Source organism: Mesocricetus auratus, unplaced genomic scaffold, assembly GCF_017639785.1.
Source record: "Mesocricetus auratus isolate SY011 unplaced genomic scaffold, BCM_Maur_2.0 Super-Scaffold_100024, whole genome shotgun sequence".
NCBI lineage: Eukaryota > Metazoa > Chordata > Mammalia > Rodentia > Cricetidae > Mesocricetus > Mesocricetus auratus.
The window spans coordinates 24,892,281-24,913,257 of NW_024429205.1; the positions used below are offsets into that span (position 1 = coordinate 24,892,281).

A 20,977-nucleotide genomic window follows, 5' to 3' on the forward strand; every position below is an offset into this window, starting at 1 on the left:
CTGCTAGGAAAGGGCGGTTCAGCTACCTTGCCGAGTCCTTTGTCTTCTCCTGGGATTGGGGACCGAGGCCTCGGGGAGCAGGGACCTCAGTCCACCCGACCCATAGCCCCAATCCCTGGATGCGGAGGGTGGTGGCTAGTTCTCCGGCTCTTCTCAAGCTTTCCCCAATTAGGATTTGCTTCCTGACGTCACGTCTGCCGCAGATTGGCTGTTCAGATCTGACACACGGCTCCACCGGGGAGAAGAAACTTTTAAAAGACTTTGCAGCCGGGGCTGCCTCCGAGCGTCCAGCGCTCACGAGCGTCCTCTCCCCACTTCACGGGTCGGCGCCTGTGGCACCCCGGCTGCACCCCGCGACACCCCTGCCGAACCAGGGGACCCTCACCTTGCGCAGCCCGCGCCCCTCCCCTACTCTCCACCCCAGCTCCCGCCCCCTGCTCGCCACCGCTGCCGGCTGGGGTCCGCTGCCGTTCAGTCGCCGGCAAAGCTCCCTCCACTGCGGCCACCCAGTCGGCCTCCACCCCGCTGCGCCCCGGCTCTCCTCGGAGTCCCTGGGGATACCGAGCGAGCGCGCCGGGGCAGGGCTAGCCGCGCGGCCGGAGACTGCCCGCGATGGCGGGAGCCTGGCTCAGGTGGGGACTCCTGCTCTGGGCAGGACTGCTAGCGTGGTCTGCGCACGGCCGGGTGCGGAGGATCACGTACGTGGTGCGCCCGGGCCCGGGGCTGGCGGCCGGAGCCTTGCCTCTGGCTGGGCCCCCACGGACCTTCAACGTCGCGCTGGACGCCAGGTACAGCCGCAGCTCATCGGCCACCTCCAGCCGCTCCTTGGCCGGGCCCCCAGCCGAGCGGACCCGGCGCACCAGCCAGCCTGGCGGCGCGGCCCTGCCTGGGCTGCGATCACCGCTGCCACCCGAGCCCGCGCGTCCGGGGGCGCCGGGCCGCCAGTTCCACTCTAAGGCCGGTGCTCAGCCCGTGGTCAACCGCTTCGCCAAACATGGCAGGCAAGTCGTGCGCTCCAAAGTGCAGCAGGACACCCAGAGCGCCGGGGGCTCCAGGCTGCAGGTTCAGCAGAAGCAGCAGCTGCAGGGGTAAGCCCACGCTCTGCCCGCCTCGCGCTCGGGGACCCGCGGGGACTCGGGGACTGTCTCCTCCCCACCGGGGGCGCTGCGGGAAGGGGCGAGAGCGGGGAAAGCCTGCTCACTTTTACAGGCGTTTAACTCCGAGTGCATTGTTTCGGAGCTGCGGGGGAAACACAAAAGGCATTTATTTCTTCCCCGGGGCGTAACCTCCTGTGCGTAACCCTTCTGCTGCTAGACTAAGGGTGTAAACATGAAGTCACTAGAGCTTAATCCCAAGGCATCAATTAAACTTCTTGCAACTCGGTTTTTATTTTGGTTTACCTAATGAAAAAGGGATTGTGAGTGAAAGTTGGCTTGGACATCCAGGAAATTGAAGACTTGGGTTTCCTGGCACCTGTGGGGTCGGCGGTCCTACGGTTGGGGTTAGAGATAGTCTTGGCGTGAACAGCAGTGGGGGCTTGGAAGGTTTGAGATTCGGTACCCCCACTGCTTTCTTCCCATCAATCACGAGTAGGGGTGGGGGCGACTTAATTTGGACATTTGACTTTTCTCCCCCTGCAGGGCTGGATCCCCTGGGGGTGGTCTCACTTTTTTTTCCAGCGGGGGGGGGGGGGGAGGAGCGGCGTGCTTCTCTCTGAAGCCAAGTGGACCCAGAGAATATGCAGACTACATTTGACTTAATTTGGGGGTTAAGACAACCATTAGTTGAGTTTTTATTCCTGTCCTTGGTATGCAGTACGCTTTGGCTCGTCCATCCTTCGCAGGCCAGTGGTCCCTTACCTTTCCACTTGGGCAGCTTTGGCTTGGGCATCCTGAGTACTCCTCCAGCTCTCTCTGCTCCAGAGAACTGTGGAAGCTAGGGACTGGCGTTTCCGGAACACTCTGAAAGCTTGAGTTCTTGGGAAGGGAGCATCGCGGGACTCAGGGGTCTCGTTTCGTTTCAGAATCAATGTCTGTGGAGGGCAGTGCTGCCAGGGCTGGAGTAAGGCTCCCGGTTCTCAGAGATGCACCAAACGTAAGTTATTGTGCTCACAGCGGCCTTGCACGATGGGCCAGGTGGGCCGAATGGGTGTGTGTGGGGCAGGCTGGGGCGAGGGGAATCTGCGGGGGCCTCTTGAAGAGGCAGGTGCTGAAGTTGAAGTCTGAAATACAGTCCACCTGCAGCCTGTATTACCATCAAGGAAGGACTGGGTTATGCGGGCCCACCAGCATTATGTTAGCTAAGATTCCTCTGCACTCAACCCAGGAGTTCTCCACTGTCTCATCTGAGTCACGTGCTAGTGGAAAAAAAACCTGGCTATGTGCCAGAACCAATACGATTAATCTAAGCATGGCACCAACAAATAAGAAGCATTTTTTTTTTAACGTGGTGACAGAAGAGGGATGGAGAGTCGCGCTCCTTTCCTGGAATATGGCAGGGACAGTTGTGGTACTGGGGACTGAGTTTAAGGTTACCCAGGTGCTGAGCAAGCTCTCTACCAATGAGCTATTAATACATTGTCCACCAATATACACAGCCACCCCCCTTTCTGGAATTACAGACTTAATCTAAGCAGTCCCAACATTAAAAGTGTATAAAGCTTTCTGGAAAGAGCCACCCACATCTTCCATCCTTGTGGTCCAGTTCTTTTCCAGATTCTTCCTGCACTTGGTGTTTTCCCAGTTAATATGCATGCTTAATGGTGTAATTTTATTAATAATACATATAGATATGAGAACACTGAAGAATATTCCTTATAAACATTGTAAAGTTAAAGATGAAGCTAAATGTATACCGAGGTCCCCTTGACAAGTTAGCTGAGAATAAAAAAAATATTTACTTCCATTCTAGGAAAAGTAAACATTAAAATTTTTATTATTTTTTAAAAATTGTGTGTATGGGTGTTTTACCTGCATGCATGTCTGTGTACTGTGTATGTGACTATTATATGTAGATGCCAGAAGAGGGTGTCAGATTCCCCAGAACTAGAGTTATAGATGGTTATGAGCCAACATATGGCTGTTCCACCTGAACCCAGGCCCTCGGCAAGAGCAGCCAGTGCTCTTAACCATTGAACCATGTCTTGCCCCCAGAGTAAGCATTTTTAGATGTTCTCTTTGTAGAGCTTGAGCTGTTATTGTGTGAACTGGAGTTGTCCAAAATTTCAGCTGCTGTTGACATATACTTTATAACTAAAACTCAGTAGTGTGCTTTGTGCGTTAGTTTGGGTTTTATAATACTAATGGGTGAGTACAGCCTTGATGCAACCATTCTGGTGACCTTGTTTGCTGACAAATGCCTTTAGTTCATGAGGTAAACAGAGGGGTTTTACGTGAATGAAAAGGACCCATCTCTGTGTTTCAGGATTTGGGCTATGATCAAGGAATAACGGCTGACTTAAAGATCTCTTACGAGCCAAACTCCAGCTGCTAGATCAGAAATGCTTTGGCTTGTAGGCATTGCAAGTTAAATATACGTGTTTATTTAGATCAGGCTGGCCTTGAACTCAGAGATCTGCCTGCCTCTGCCTGCCTCTGCCTCCCGAGTGCTGGGAGCCACCAATGCCCAGCTCTATTTTTATGTTCTTAACTTCTTAGATTACACTTGTAGAACTGACAGATGAGGCAGCAACGTTACCCTGTGTGAAGAGTACTTCTCCTAGTAACTACATCTACCTCAGAGCTCCTATGACGGGTTCAGCTGGTAGCATGGTGGGGAACCCTCTGTGACAGCACTGAGGCAGTGATGTATTGCTGTGGGGGGTTGAACACATAGGGCAGGCATTGGGGAGATAGCAAGCATAAAGGCCCAAGTTTGATCCTGAGATCCTGCCTTAAAAAGACGGGAGGCAAAGATCCCTGGAGCTCATTGGCTAGTCAGCCTGACCTAATTGGTAAGTTCCAGGCCAACGAGAGACCCTGTCTCAAAAAACAAGGTGGAGGGCTTCTGAGGAATGACATTCAGGGTTGGCCTGTGGTCTTCATATGCACATGTACTGGTATACACAGCACACACATGTACTGGTACACATGTCCACTCACCCCCCACACAAAGTACCAATCAACAGAGCCTGCTGGCGTGTGCTCTAAGGTTTTATGAGGATATCTTGACAAGGGGAAGAATGCCTTTTCTTAAAAGGGGGCACCCCCAGAAGCCTCCTTTTCTGGGGGCTCAAGGTTCCCAAGAAGCCCTAGAAAGAAACTATCTGGATAGTGAACATTTGGATCATGACTTCTGGCTTCTCCAGGCCAGGGAGGCAAGGACATGTGTCTGCATGTGTGTATTGCTTCCTGCAGGTCCAGAAAGAGGGGTCATTGGCTACTTGTGGGTCGGGAGTTAGGGCTGCACAGTTGTGATTGGACCTGGAGGAAGCGGCTATACTATGTTCGTCTCATGGTGCCTGTGACATACACCTCTGGCTCTGGGTTAGATTTTTCCTTCTGGCTCGGAGGAAGAGGCTGTAGGTGACACTGAATCTAGACAGTTCATCACCACTGTCCTTTCTGGTGCTTTTCTGACCAGTGCTAAAAACTCCAATCACAACTCCTTCCAGGAATTACTGTGTTGCTGAAGCAGAGCCTGGGCAGCTGAGCAGACCATTCAAAGTGTAGCATTTATGAAATGAACGCTTTTATTTGTTTAAAACTATTGCTTTTATTTATGTGCTTATTTTATTTTATAGTGATATATATGTATATATGTACACACACACACACACACACACACACACACACACACAAGGGTGGGGAATTCAGTGCTCAAGGAGTCCAGGAGAGAGTGTCAGATACTCTTGGGTTACAAGGTAGTTAGTTGTAAGTAGCCCAATGTGTGGGAACCCAGTTTCTCTGGAAGAGCATCAAGAGTTCTTAGCTATAGAGTTAGTTAGTTTTGCATCAAGTCAAGTAAACTCATTTATATGTTACACGATTTTCTTCTTTCCCTGTGAATGCATTATTTTTTTAAGTAATGTAGATTTATTTTCTACTACAGTGTGTATTCACTATGTTTGGAGACAAACGAGTATTTGGGACTTTGATTTTATTTGAATATGTGTTTCTATATAATGATACTTGTTAAGGGTGGCACCCACGTTCAAACATGAAGGTCATTTGTGTATATGCTTTATCTATAACACGAAGGTAATTTTACACGATATTTTTAGTGTGCTTGCATTTTGACTGGACTGTTTCCATGAAGTCAGGTATGGAAGTGTCCGGTTGGTACCCAGAAAGTTTTGGATTTGGGATTTGGGGCTAGAGATGCCCATTCTGTCTTCCCTTAGAGCCATCGTGTTGTTGTGTACCTTTGAATGACTTATTTTGAAAAGGCTGTAAAGGAGATCAAATACGGGGCACGGGGAGATCACTCAGTCAGTAAAGTGCTTGCTAGGCAAACATGAGGAACTAGGTTCCAATCTGTGGCACTTAAAGCTGGCCATGGCTCTATGAGCCTGACCCCAGCTCCAGGGAGGTGGAGACAGATGGATGTTTGGAGTTTGTTAGCTAGCCTGTCTACAAAAATTGGTGAGCTCTGGGTTTAGGAAAGTCACTATCTCAACAAACAAACAGACAAACAAACAGACAGACAGACAGACAAACAGTAGAAAACAACCGAGGAAGACATCTACCTCTGGCTTCTACATGCGCTCATACACATGCGTGCAAACTCACACTTACCCAAGCCCACAAATACATGTGAACTTACACACACACACACAGACACACACACACAATTACACTGTCTCTATTTCTCTTTGCATTAAAGCTTGCTGCTTGGGGGACAGTACTTTAAAGTATTTGTGGAATGGGTGGGAATTTATAGTATCCTTTCACCAATTTTCGTCAGTGTAACTTCTTCAATAAACAGCAGTGATATTCAGATGACAAAATAAATTGATGAGAGATTCCCTTTCTCTCTTTTATCCTTAACATGTGAAGATTGAACAACTGTACTTGACTGTAATTTGTTATGCAAGAATCCAAAACCATTGGTGTGTCAACATCACAAAGTATATGGGTAGACTGCAATGTATAAACCCATGGTATTTGATAGTTATCATATTTTAAGGATAATTTAAAGGGTTTACATAGGTTATGTCAACTGAGCCAGAAGAATCTTTGCACAGGAGAGTGGATGTGTTTGTGGTCTTCATTGTTTGATCAATTCAGTGAAGAGCACAATGCATTCCTTCGGGCCAACTTGGATTGCTTTGAGTTGATTGAAACTTAATTTAAATGTACCGCGGGCAAATGCTTCTGAAGACGGAAGAGTTAGTGAACCTTAAATTGCAAACCAGAGATGAGAAACACACAGGCAGCAGACCCACATGGGGCAAAGAATGCCTCTGTGCAGGCAGCATGGTGGTCCTGGGGCTCCAGCCACCCAGCCCCTGTGTGGAGACGCCAAACTGCACCATAATGTTGCTTTGCCACACAGACAGGCAGGCACGCAGACACACACACACACACATGTGCGCACACACACGCGTGCACACACACGCACACACACACACTCTACCTATTTAGGTGTCTTTGGGAGTTTGTAATCACAGCACGGGATATGTTTTTCTAGCGTTTAATACTGCGGACTGTTCCTAGTGATCAAGCAATAGTATCCCATGTGTTCTCTTCCCAATGACAACATTTACAGAAGATTTCTGTGGCTTAGGGGACTGCCCTCAGAGTGGAAGCACTAAACCCCTGATGTGTGACATTTTCCCCTTCTCATTTTCCCATTTCTTCCCTTTGTCTAAACCACCCCATCATTGTTTCTTCCAGTCTTCTTTGTCCCTCTGTGCTTTTCCAGAGCTAACGTGGCTCGGAGACAGACTTTGCCAGTGGGCTCAGACCTAACGAGGAGACTGAATGTGGGAACAGAAAACACAAAAGAACGCAGACGAGGGGACCGACGTGAGGCGGGCTGGGTGGGGCAGAGGGAAGAGGAATGATGGCAGACAGGACTCCAAGCGGGTGCCTGGCACGTTGCAGGCCCTTTGTAAACGCATGCATGGCTCTTTTATTTATTTAACGGATATCTGTTTAGTTTTTACCATGTGCCAGGTTCTATGAATAGGGAGAAATGCAGCCAGCTGTAGGGAGTGTGGAGTCTGGTTTTACTCATGGAACCCATGGCACATCAGATGACTTGTTCTCTCCTTAGGAAGGAACAGAAAATCGATATTCCACGGCTTTTCCATTGGCGTTCAGCCTATACTGTGTGTGTGTGTGTCGGGGGGGGGGGGGTGCAAATCAAACCAAAAAGAAAAAAAAACACCCTGAAAACTCACCCTAGAAATGCTCACTAAGTCCCACACAGAGGAGATCTAGCTATCTGTACCCTCAGTGTGAGAGGCTGCAGTAGATCTTATCAATCCAGAGGGGGTGTGTGTAGCTTGTGGAGGGTGGGTGACTGTGAGGCCACCCTCAGGCCGTCTCCTGTTCCCTTTGGCTCAGCTCAGCAGCCCAGCGTGAGGGAGCGGCCAATGATGAGCACACATTTTTCATAGGCCTGCCATGACCATTGACAGCTGCTTTGCCAATACATCTGCCGCAGAGTTTACCATAGCAGCTGCTGGGAGGGTTGTCCCGTCTGTGTCCTCGGCCCCGACCCCAGTCCTGGGAGCTGGGGTGGGAGGCTCGACTGGAAAATCTTGTCACTGAAGAAAAGGGAGAGGGACCCCGGGGTCAAGTTCACACCGGGTCAAATATGTGTTCTCAGCACTAGTTAAAACAAACATTTAGGGGCCGTAAATTCTGTGTTGTGGTAGTGCTCACGCCTCCCGAGTGCAGCGCTCCCCCAGCCCTGTGGTCTGCACACAGCACTTGCTCCCCGTCTTGTCTATAGTGCCGAAGCTTCCCTAGCCTGCCACAAGGCCTTTGGCACACAGGGCTTTGCTGTTTCTGACTTTGTCATTCATTGTTGAGACGATTCCAGATATCCTCAAACTCATTCCAGGATATAGATGGTATTTTCTTAAAATGCACATTTTCCTTCCAAGTCCTAGCATGGAAGGAGCCAGGGTGACTGAGAACTTGAGGGCTATGTCACCCCTCTTAACCCTTGACCCTATTAGGTCATTCAAGGAGCAAGTGAGGTTAAGATAAGTTTTTGCAGGACCTCAGATGTTATAGGGCTTTTAAAAAAATCTTCACACCCTGTGAATTTATTACTTTTATTTTATTTATTTTACAAATTTTATTATTATATATTTTATAAAGTTTATTAAGTAAATGGTGTGGTTCATTAAGGCAGCGGCGGCATGGTCTGTTACTTTGTTGTAGTGACAATCAGTGCTTTACTCCCTAAACTGCATTAGTGTGTTCCATTGTAACAAAGCCACACACCCTAAACTAGATGTCTTAGAGCAACAGAAACTTACTGTCTCACAGTTTTGATGGCCAGAAGCTGCAAATCAAGGGCTGACAGAGCTGGCTCTGTCTAAGGACCTCTCATTGCACGTCACTGTTCCTTCTTGTGTGTCTGCACATGGCCTCGTCCTGTGTAAGCCTTTCGTTGTGTCCAAATTCCCACTCAGGGGCTGGAGAAACGGCCCAGAGTTTAAGAGCACTGACTGTTCTTCCAAAGGTTCTGAGTTCAATTCCCAGCAACCGCATGGTGGCTCACAACCATCTATAATGAGATCATGGTGCCGGCATACACGCAAGCAGAACACCGTCTACCTAATAAATAAAGCTAAGAATAAAAAAGAATCCCACCCAGATTCATGCCTACTCTCACCCATTGTCCTTTGCTGGTCCCAGGGAACATCCTCCCTTGGATTTCAGCGTACCTTTTTTTCTGGTGGGGTTGGGAGGGGGAGCACAGTTAGGCTTGTGAGGGTTGTGCATAGGGGCAGGGGATGTGGGCTACTCAAAGGTGGGTCCTCCCGGGCGTTTGGGGGTTCCTCGCAGTGTTTGAGGGCTTCACTGCTCTCCGGCCAAGCTGCCCTTGACTTTAGATCCTGCTTGGCCCCTTTCCCCACTGCTCCTAGGCATGCTACAAGAGACAAGGTGTAGGTGATTTATCTATGCCTCTGGCTGTTTTTCTCTGGCCTGTTTCCAGAGGTCTGGAGGAGTGATTCTCAAACATGGTTGTCTAGGAAGTTCACTGCAGGCGTGATTGTCAGGAAGTCAGAGACGTGGGAACACCAGCAAGTGCCCCAAAGTGTGACGTAGCTCACACTTGGAGATGATGGTGCAGAAGGGAGCTAATACCCGAGATTGGGTTGATTCTGGGTGTGGGTGAGGAAAGGCCAGGGCCACACTCACAAACTGAAGAAAAAAATTCTAAGGCAGGAACCTTCTTCACTTGGATTAGCTCACTTTTGAGTATAGTTGTGTGTGTTCTTTTCCATCTCTTAAGAAAATTATTTAGTTAGTTCAATCTGTGCCGAATGAGTTTGATTTTGCAATATTTTGAAATTTGGAAACAATTTTAATAGCGCCTGGATGGCTAAAAGCTTTTAAAATTTTTTAAAATTTCTGTCTTACTCTCTGTCTCACTCTGTGTCTCTGTTTGTCTCTGTCTCATCTCTCTCTCTCTCTCTCTCTCTCTCTCTCTCTCTCTCTCTCTCTGTGTGTGTGTGCCCCACAGTGTTAGGTATGAGGGTCAGAGGACACCTTGTCTCTCTCTACCATGTGGATTCTTGGGATTGAACTTAGGCTGTCAGACTTTTTGGAACATGGCTTTACCTAGCTATTTCATTGACCCCAAAGATGGTTCTTAAATTTTATTTTAAGTTTTAAGCACTTTAACTCTTAGGGGTGCATGTGTGCATGTGTACTTTCTGTTAAACACTCAGTTTTAAAAAAGGATTTCTTTATTTGCTTATTAACTGTTTTATGTGTGTGTGTGTGTGTGTGTGTGTTTTCATCAATTTATGTGTGCTACTTGAATGCAGGAGTCTGTGGAGGCCAGAAGAGGGCATCAGATACCTCGGAACCGGAGTTACAGGTAGTTGCATGCTGCTATGTAGCTGCTGAGGACTGGACCTGGGTCCTTGGCTGAGCATCTCTCCAGCTCCATGAATTCTATTTTTAATTATGAAACAATTTAAACGTACAAAGCCAAGAAGTGATCTATCTACGACTGTCCATTAGTGTTATGCGTCTAAAAGCTCCCTGATGTGGATGTAAGGATTTATAGTGGAGGGAGAGGCTATGGTATTATTTTTCTCAAATGCATATCTTACTAATAATGACTCCTGCTTTTTTAGTGCAGAGAGAATAAAACGTAATTTGTTGCAGTCATGCCAACTGGTGGTTGTTTGGGAACTTGTGGAAAAATACATAGGAGCCATATTTGATGTATTTATTTTCCTTTGCCTATTAATTAGCTGTACTATTTACTATAGACGGAGCACTTCCAGTAGCTAGGGTTCAGTATCCTGGGAATGTGTGTAGTCCATGTGGCTGTCAGACAGCGATGCTACGGGTGCTGTCTCTCTGCTTTCCAGCCTTACAATGGTGGCCATGTTCTTTGCCTCCTCTCATTGCTTGCTTTTATTGGGTCAGCCAGAATTAGAGGCCACGTGCCTCAATTCTGTTTTAGGGTTAGAGTACAGGGCTCTGATCTTTATGCTTCCTCACCGCAAACCTCTGAGAACCTGAGCAAGGCAGGTTAACTCTATGCAGTTGTAATTGTCTGACTGTCATCCTGGGGCCTGGTGTGGGGCTGTGTGAGCCCATGCATGAAAAGCACTTGGAGAACAGGGCCCCTGCTTAACCAGTTTGCTGTCAATGGCTCTCAGTTGCTCAGGTTTGCTCAGGGCTGCCTCCTCCTGGTCTCTTCCTGGAGTCCACACACTACTTATGTTTTTTGATGAAAATTAAAAAAAAATCATTGCTCAACCTTTGTTGTTCTCAAGTGCTGTGATTTTCCTTTGCTTGGCTCTGCATTTGGCTGGGCATGTCTGTTGCTCGATCAGTGCCGGGCTTCCAGGAAGCATGGTTTTCTCTGTTACTTTTTTATGTGACCAGGCCCCTTGGGTTGCCATAGCACCAGTGCTAATTGAGTTGCATAGAGTTACTTTGACTGGCAAGTGTAACTTGGTGGGTTAGAAATAGAGTCTTCGGAACACCCTGTGGGGTTCTGCTTTCTCCTCTTTCTTGGTGGGCTAATTCTCATCTTTTGACAATCATCTCCTTTTGCTTTGCTTTTTTCTCCGCGTGCTTGTTCTGGCCCATCAGACATTGCTGCTCATGCCTGCTATTCAAGGGCACACACCTTATCCAGTTACCCCCCTCCTTCCCTCTGCAAGGCCGTCCTGGCATAGCCCAACCTTTAAGATGACTTTTCCTTTCTCCCTGCCAATTTTAGAATCTTTCTGCTCAACATCATCTGATAGAGATTTGGGACTAAGTAAAATGAATGTTGTATGATTTTTCCCCTGTAATTTTAGATTCCCAAATACTTCTCTTGGCCAACTATACAATTCCCTGTGGCTTTTTTCACTCGGCTGCATTTGAGTAATATTGTTGGCAGAGCTGTCGGTAAACAGTTTGTGAAATGTTGTGTTTTGTAAATTAGAAGATGGATGGGTTGGTTTTTAAATATATGCTCTTGATTCTGCTGGTCCAGATAAAAGATGCGTTTGGCCAGTGCCTGGGGTGATGGAGTGCAGGGAGATGTCATCTGAAGGAGGTGAGGTCAACTCTCCTACAGCCATGTGATTCCTAGCTATTTACAAATGAGAAGCCAGAGGGGGGAGAGAAAACTTCAGAGGATTTTGGAAATGACTCAAGGGGGAATCCTCTTGCACAAGAGAGCGGGAGGTAGAGACACCAGAGGAAAGTGTGACTCAAAAAGGAGCAGGGAAAATGGAACGACTTTTAAGCCATTGGAGACGTAGGAATGTTGTGTTTCTTGTACTATTACCCAGCAGTTCCAAGTTGGCTTCCAGGTCTTCATGAGTTTCCATTTGTTGTTTTTCACAGAAAGGATATCTCCATCCTCTTGTTTTTGTACCATGAGTGTTTCATTTATACACTGTAGCAAACGGAGAGTTGGAATCCACATCTCCAAAAGTGTGTTTCAAAAGCCTTTGAGACTGGCTGCAGTACACGTCTCACCTTGACCAGTCATTGGCTCAGGGGATGCTGCAGTGTGGAGACTTGGGCCTGTGCTGATGGAGAGAATCCTTAGACAGGCGTCTCAGACATTTCCCCGACATTCCAACAGGGACAGAAACATCTCTTCCCAAACCTCATTCAAGTCCCAGTTACGAGAGTCAACCACACTCCTTTTTGTCTCTCCACACATTTGATGCTGTGTCCCAAGCCCTCCCTGTTTGCATATGCGCTCAGCACGGGTAGATGTCTTCCCAGAACCACCACTCCATCCTCAATACCTGTAAATGTTGCTACGGAACGAGTGAGTGAATGTTTGGGTTCATTGGGTGCACTTTACCAGGCCTATCTAGTGGTACCCCAGGTGGACAATATTCGAGAGGGATGGGGGTGGGGCAGCTAGGGAAGGTTTCTCTGGGGTAGTGACTCATTGCACTTGTGTGATAAGACAAGGTCTGGGAGAGGAACATTTTAGGCCAAGAGAGTGATAATGACAGCGTGCTGGAGTGGAGCAGCCTGGGCTGTTGAGGGATTGTCAGAGAGAGAGAGTTGCTGTAATACACAGCAAGACAGTTCAAATCTACTCTCTTTTAAAAGTCAAATTAGTAGGGGTTGTCACATGTATTTTTTAAAAAGTCAAATCTTTTAAGCATCGGTGATAAATCATTGTGCTTTGATGGACCATGAATACTCAGAAAGAAAAAAAAGAACATGAATTAGTAACAGTGAGCTAATTATTCTGGAATGTATTTGTAGGTTGAGGTTCATTTTGTGGTAAAGAGAAAATAAGCGTGACTCGTGATGACACTGTATGCCAGAGCAATATGGAGAGATTACGATGCTGTTGATAAGTCCTCCATAGCTATTCCGTGAATATTCCCTTGTACACTGTCTTAGTAACATTTGTCCTGAAAAATAGGATGCATAAGGCCCACTCGGCGTCCGTGGACTTTCCAAGATTTAAGACCTTGTGTTCCAGTCTTTATGCCACACGCCAAGCGTAGCGATTCTGAGACACCTCCGTTTGAAATGTCTACCTCTCCACTTAACCCCCCATCAACCCTGGCCACTTGCTTTCTTCTCAGAGTGAAGAGGAAAGACAGTCCTCTCAGGGAATCCCTGTTTCCCTTCTTGTGACAGTGGGAAGGTTAAGTTAGTTCAAGATTTCGTAGTAATTGGAAGTGAAATAATGCAGACGATAAGTAAGTCAAAGGCAGTCCCTGTGTTTTGTTTTACTTTTTTAATCCATTAGGAAATTGGGCTGCCCCACAGCGCTAGACATACAATAGACCCTCAGTGAGGGTTCCTGATTAATAGGCACTGCGGGTCGCATTTGTTTCTGAGTGGAAAACCAGATGAAAATCATTTAGATCAGCGGATTCTGGGGTTCTGTCATTAAGCAGCCCCCTTTCTTACTGGAGAACGTGAATTGTAGCAGGCTTCCCCGTGCAGCAGCCTAAAACGCCCAGTTTTCAGTGTTAGAGGCGCTTCGGATGGTAACTCTTTCTCCATTTCCTCCTTTAGCACAGCTTGCTTGAAAGCAAGCCCTAAGCCGTTAGCATCATCCTGAGGGTAGACCGTGGGCCAGTGGCACCAGCTGGGCTCGGGAGTTTGTTGAGATGTGAGCTTCCTTACCTTGCATGCTAAGGCACGCTTGTGATCCCAGTGCTAGGAGGGCTGGCGGCTGGAGAATGGTCTGACTAGACACTGTTTCTGGCTAGCTTAGGTGTGCAGTAAGATTTATTCTCAAAATAGCTGAATAACAGAGGTCGGAGAGATGACTCGAAGGTCAAGGATGTGCCTTGTCTTTGCAGAGAACCTGACCTGTATTTGGTTCCCAGCACCCAGGCCAGCCGGATCACGACCGTCTATAACTCCAGTTCTAAGGAAATCTAGTGCCCTCTTCTGGCTTCCATGGGCACGGCAGTCACATGCAACCCCCTCCCCCAAATAAACATTAAAAACAACAATGACCACAACCTAAAGAACAACAACAAACAGAACAAAAAAAAATGAAATATCACCATCAGCAGTAGTGGAGATTCACAATTCCTGGGGGGGGGTCCCCTGTGTTTAGCTTGCAGAGGGTCCTGCGCTCCCTCCCCACATCTCATTCCCACCTGCTGCCCTATGGAGAAGGAGGAGGAGGAGGAAGAAAGAGAGGGGGAGGAGAGGGAAGAGAAGGAAGAAAGAAGAAGAAATGATATGAATTCTTCAGCCCCAACATGGGTTTAGGAATCAGGAGTGCTGGGGTGGGACCTAGCCACGTGTGTTTTCCGTGATCTTCCACAGGGCTTGCTAGAGCCTGGCAACCAGGGACTCCTGGGCTCTGTCCCCCTGTGCTAGACCCAGCCTTCCTCCCGTGGTCATTATTAGTAGGTGTAGGGAGATCAGGATAGGCTCCTTTGGCCTCAGGCCTCAGGCATTAGATCCTAGTGTTTTCTCCTCTTTCCCTCTTTTCTGCTTAAGGATGAGTCGGTGTGCTATAAAATCCAGTGGGATGAACCAGTTTTCTCAGTTCCAGGAGGGAACACTGGGATTTGAGCAGGCGTAGCCATGCATGTTAAGCACACTTTATGCCGTAAGTTCACTGAGAGCAAAGGGACTATCTGATATCCTGCAAATATGCCTGCCAGTGGTGGTTGCGCTCATTTCTGTGTTTGTAGTCCTCTTAATTGTTCTTTTACTGGGGGTTGCTTAAAGCATCCGTCTCCATATTCTTCAGGGCTATAGACTCCATAGATCAGAGCCCCTAATGGGATGGATATGTGTGTGTGTGTGTGTGTGTGTGTGTGTGTATGTATGTATGTATGTGTGTATATATGTATATATGTGTGTATATATGTATGTATGTGTGTATGTATGTTTTGGCCCTCTGCCACCAGGCCTGCCAGTCAGAACCCTAGGGAGGCAGATCCAAGGAGCTTCACTTTTGCAGGTACCCAGCTGACTGATGCACGCTGAAGCTTGGAGGCCCCATGTAATGTGCACATCCTGGAATGAAAGATGTCGCAGGCAAGGGATGAGGAGAAAGATATGAAGACAGTGATGCCGTTACTCACTTTCCAAATAGCTTCAGACTACAGAGCTAGCACTTGTCCAGAGCATGCCAGACACTGGCGGAGAGGACTCTTCCTTGTCAAGACTGGGAAGTTCAGGCTGAGAGAGAACGATGTAATGAAGAGGGGACAGGTGTCCCCGTGGGGCTGTTGCATGGGGTCATGCTGGCTCAATTCTGGAAGGCTCTGGAAGAACACATCAGATGTTTGGAAACTGCCCAGCTGTCTCAGCAATGACACATACTTTTATTAGATGTGTATTTAGGAAAGGAATGGCCTAGCTTTTAAGACCAGGGCCCTTTGCAGAAAGAGTGGGAGGAGTTACTATTTTCCTTCTGTGAAATAGACAATCCCCTTTATGACTATGTCTTTAAATTTTGTATCTTATTTTATGAGTATGGGTATTCTGCCTGAATGTGTGTATGCATACCAGGTGCATATAGTATCTGTGGATTGTGTGTGCAGAGCTCACAGTTGTGAGCCACAATGTGGGTGCTGGGAATTGAACCTGGGTCCTTTGGAAAGAGCAGCCAGTGGGCTTAACCACAGAGCCATCTCTCCACCCCTGTTTTTTTTTTGTGTGTGTGTGTGCCTTGCTTTTTTTCTTTCTACAAAATAATTCAATACACAGATGCTTTTCCAGAGTGCTGAAGAAAAATTGGATATTTTAAAAATGCCTGTTTCTGCCATGCGTGGCACTTGGGGGGGCAGAGGCAGGTGGATCTCTGTGAGTTCGAGGACAGCCTAGTATAGGACAGCCAGGGCTATACAGAGAAACCCTATCTCAAAAACAAAAGAAAAGAAAACCAAAAACTACAATGAGAAAGTTTGTTTCTCCTTAAATAGAAATGAGGTAGTGTGTGTGTGTAGCTTACTAAAATAATCAGTTATTACAGTAATCGTTATAGCTCTTAATTTGATTCTGAATTTGAAAATTACTTCAATTACTTGCTCACTGTGTTCATGGGATACGGGTCTCTTGGAGTGTCTGGGAGGCCAGAGGACAGCCTGCTGGAGTTGGTTCTCTCCTACCGCCATGTGTGCTGGGGAACTGAACTTAGGCCTTCAGGTTTGGCAGCAGACACCTTTGCCCACTGAGCAGCCTCAGTGCCTCTTTAGCATTTCCTCGTGCATGTAGCATCCACTCTCTCAACATTTGCGTGCTGCCTTTGATGCTGCCTCCAAGTGTTGCAACATCTTGTAAAGGACTCAGACTTAGAAATATTGCTGAAATTGTGAAATGACCCAAATTTGAAGAATTTCTTAAAAATACATGTCTAAACCCTCCGTTTTTGTCAAGTCTCAGTATGAGAAGGTAGCTGGATAGTTTGGACTAGAATGGTAAGCATTTTATTTTTTCAAATTTTTATTTTTTATTCATTACTCTCTGCCCCGTGGTGTGTGTGTGTGTGTGTGTGTGTGTGTGTGTGTGTGTGTGTGAATGCATGCACATACATACGTGTATGGGTTAGAGAACAAGTTTCAGAAGTTGGTCTTCTCTTTCAACTTTTATGTGGATTTTGTGCATTGAACTCAGGTCACCAGGCTTGCTCAGCAAGCGCCTTGACTTGCTGAACTATGTTGCTAGTCCTATTTGTCATTCTAAAATTCATGTTGTTGAGAGCAAGATTGGGCAGAAAATGGAGGCCTCATTTTCAATCTTAGTTTCCACTTTTCCACAGTCCCTCCCACCCTCAAAATACCTACAGCAGAGGGGGACATTCGCTAGCATCAGGGAACTGATAGAGACAGCATTATCCCTCACATTATAAATATGCATTGGGGGCTCACTTTTGGGGTACCTACTGTAGAGTTTGACAAATGTATAAAATGACATCTACCACTGTGTATCAAACAGAATAGTTGCTCTGCCCTAAGAATCCTTTTGTCTGCCTAAATCATTCCTTTCTCTTACGTAACCCTTGGCAACCACTGATCCTGGCTCTATAGCTTTGTCTTTTCCAGGGTGTCACATAGTTGGGATCCTGCCTTATGTAGCCTTTAAAGACTGACTTATTTCACATGGTATGGCTTCTCCACAGCTTCGCCTGCCTTGGTGGCTGAGGCCTTTTTAGCCTGAAATAATATTCCATTGTTTGGATGAATTATAGTGTATTTATTCCTTGACTGAAGGGCCTTTGGGTTGTTTCTAGCTTTTGAGGATTATAAATCAAGACATTGCAATATTTTGCTTAGGTGTCTGTGTGATGTAACTTTTCATGTCATTTGAGGAAATATCAGAGGGTGTGATTGCTGGATGATGGTTGGAGCATAGATAGGTTTTTGTTCCTGCCTAAGATACTGAAACTGGCTTTCAACAGGGCTGTACCATTTTGGAGTGCCACCACCAACAAGTTGGAATATTTTGGCTCTACATTTTTGCCAGCATTTGACAGTAGCCACTGGATTTTGTCCATCCTAAAAGCCATGCAGAGGAATCTCCATTTAATTTTTGTTTGATAAATAAACTAGATAATTTTGATAAATTCATTAGAACGGTGAATATCATTTCCTAATCTCACTTGCTTCCTATATGACTCTAGTAGGGGACCTTTTAGCTCTTAAGATGGGTTGGTTTCCTTCTTTGTTGGGGTGTAGGGTGGAGAGCATGCCATGGCAGGCATGGGGAGGCTGGAGGACACCCCGGAAGTCAGTTCTCTGCTATTGTGTGGTTCCCTAGGATCAGACTCAGGTCTCCAGTCTTGGCAGCGGAATCCTGTACTCACTGACTCATCGGGATGGTCTCTTTTTCTTCCTCTCTTATTTACAATTTAGATTTAATTGATATTAATTTTGCATGTGTGTTTGTGCACGGGCCATGGCACGCACATGTGGTTGGAGGATAGCCTGGAGGAGTTGGCTTTCTTCTAAGCACCTTGTGCATTCTGAGGACCGAACCTAGGGAAGCAGGTTTGGTGGCAATCATACCAACCCGCTGAACCATCTGGATGGCACTCTCTATTTCCTTAATTTAATTTTGTTTGTTTTAGTTTTGCTGGACCAGGGTCTCATGTAGCCAGTTGATTCCCACTTGGCTGTGTTGCAGAGACTGGCTTTCAATTCCTGATGCTCCTGCCTCAGATTCTTAATCTCTGGACATCTAGACTTGAGATAGGAAGGTGACTTTTAAAAAACTTTTATCTGCATTTATTTTATGCTGAATTTATTCCTGTGCCATAAGTTTTTGTTTCTTCAGCTTCTTCTAGGGTATCTTTTTCTTCTGTGGTGGCTGAATATGGTTGTGCACATGTACAAAACTTTGAAACAATAAAAATATTATTCAAAAATATGAGGCACCACTGGGCAGTGGTGACAAAGGTCTCTAATCCCAGCACTCCAGAGGCAGAGGCAGGCGGATCTCTGTGAGTTCGAGGCCAGCCTGGTCTACAGAGTGAGCTCAAGGACAGCCTCCAAAACAATACAGAGAAACCCTGTCTCGAAAAACCAACCAACCAACCAACCAAACAAACAAAAAACAAACCAAAAAAGGAGGTACCAGTGTGTGTCTTCAGCCAGATGCACCTGGATGGGGACAATGTTGTCTTTTTGTTACCATAGCCGATGATGGTTACTATTCTGTTGTTCCAACCTCTAGTAGTTTTGACCAAGTCAGTTTCTTTCAGTGTCCCTCTCAACCACCCCCACTTCCCTCCCCTGCTCAGAATGAACTTAGGGTTCCTTTCATCTTTCCTTCTGCTCAGGTTGGTAGTAGTAAAGCTTTGTAGAGTGTGCTGGTCATGGGAAGTTTCCGGTCTTGCTGGTTTTCCAGAACAGAATCTCCTGGAACCCTGCCGCCCGCCCCCTTCAGGAGAACAACAAAGTCACGAGGAAAGCGAGGCTGTCTGAGATCTCTGGACTCTGATTGCCTTTCTCAATAAAGAGTCTGGGAATATTCTACCCATGATCCCCCTAGGGTTGAATCATAACATGCAAGACACACTTTCAATTTCCTTGAGAGAAAACTATTATATAAGGCTGGATGTGGTGGTGTATACCCATAATCCCATTGCTCAGGAGGATCTGAAGTTCTAGGACACCCTGGGCTATGCAGTGAGACCCTATCCCAAAGGGGGAAAAAGTACTATATAAATATTGGTTATAACCGATCTTACATTTTGGATAAGTTGTTCTATTTTTGTTAAACCAGCATGGATATAATTATTACTATTATTTAAAATATGGAAGGTACAGATGTTACCGTCTAGAATGCAGAAGGCCACTCTGTTTGAACAAGTGGTGCAGAGCTCTTGTCGTTTGGCGTCTGGTAGCCTGGCATAGAATATTCATTTTCTGAAGACATGATGCCATATACTGAGCCCTAGTTGCCACAGGCCACGCGCTGTGCTAGCTACCCCACCCGGACTTAGGCGCCCCCCCCCTGCTTTATAGATGCACAAAGTCTCCAGGCAGGGTTCAGACCCAGAGCCAGCCTGTTTTCATCCCTACTTGTCTCTGCCTCCCGGGACCCATGCAGACAGACTACATACAGATGGTGTTTGTCCTGCTTGGGGCTCAGCTGCCACGTCTGGTGATGTCTCTGTGGGAAAATGAGCCTCACATTCTCACTCTGGATTCCAGTGGGGCAGGATCGTGCCTTCTCAAACCCTCCTGGGGTTGAGCAATACTCATTTGGTTAACCAAGCATGTGTGGTCATCTTCACCAACACCCAGGACTTTCTCTAGGAGCTTGCATTCTTCTTTGGGGTTAGATATTCCAAGGTACCCCTCTCCCTCTGAAAGGTCCAGGGCCCCACTGGAGTTGGACTTAGGAAGGCTGGGGATGCACACTCTCAGGGATGGCTGGGTTCTGTGTGGCTTGGCAGGGCACATCGTGAGTGTCATTTGCTTCCTTTCCTTTCTTTTTAGAACTCTTTGCATGGTTGGCCTCTGATTGCCTCTTCTCTCCCCGCATGGATTTCTGGCTTCTCTGCCAAGGAGGAATGACATGCTAATTCATGGCTGTCTGAGAGTCTTTCCAACTGTAAAAAGTCAAGTGCAAAAAGGTCCTTTAAGTCTGCCCTGTGCCTGGTGCATGACAGTTACTCAGCCAGTGTATTTTGGATGAAAGTGTTTCTCATCACGCAAGTCTTCTGAGTCCACTGAGTTGACTAGTCTTCTCTTTTGTATTTACTTTTTGGTAGTCTGAGCATAAAATGTTCCCTATGGGTTCATTGCTCCCCGGCTGGTAGTCCTGTTTTCAGAGGTTCTAGAACCTTCAGGAAGTAGGCCCTAGGAAGTTAGCTGCTGGCAGTGGGCCTTGAGGTCTGCATCCTGCCCCCACTTCCTGCCCCCTTTCTGCTTCCCCATCTGTCCAGATGTGAGCAGTAGCCTTGAACTCTGGCTACCATCGTTCCTCTGACATAACTGACTATATCCTCGCACAGTAACCCCAAACCAGCCCTCCATCCTTTAAGTTGTCTCTTTTCGACCGTTTGCCTGTAGCAACAAATAATGAATACACCTTGTAGATATGGATCATTGCGTGAGATTTACATACATTCTATGGGGAGTCCTGACTCTCAGCTCTCAGGATAAAGCATCAGACTGCTGCTTTTGGGGTGCTGTTGGGGGAGAATGGGTCTGCTGAAGCCAAGGGAGTCAGGACTGGGGAACGGGAGTAGAGAACCACATTTTGGGGTGGGAGGGTATAGCAGTTGGAATGTAACTGGCCCCCATGAGCTCGTAGGGAGTGGCATTATTAGGAGGTGTGGCTTTGTTGGTGTAGGTATGGTCTTGCTGGAGGAAATGTGTCACTGTGGAGGTGGGACTTTGAGGTTTCATAAGTGCTCAAGC

The 20,977-nt window shown here is 47.0% G+C and overlaps 1 protein-coding gene across 7 annotated transcripts in view; it reads left to right on the forward strand.

Moving 5' to 3' along the window:
- The first annotated feature begins 290 nt into the window (after positions 1 to 290).
- The window catches only part of Ltbp1 (latent transforming growth factor beta binding protein 1), a 375,435-nt gene continuing 354,748 nt past the window's right edge, over positions 291 to 20,977 (forward strand). For 4 of the 7 annotated variants that reach the window (XM_021229273.2, XM_013116008.3, XM_040730932.1 and 1 more), the window contains exons 1-2: positions 291 to 1,088; positions 2,024 to 2,094. In XM_021229273.2, coding sequence (XP_021084932.1) covers positions 613 to 1,088; positions 2,024 to 2,094 — 547 coding nt within the window. In that variant the 5' untranslated portion in view covers positions 291 to 612. The remainder of the gene's footprint in view (positions 1,089 to 2,023; positions 2,095 to 20,977) is intronic. The other 3 variants (XM_005073588.4, XM_013116007.3, XM_021229274.2) reach the window with 1 other exon arrangement.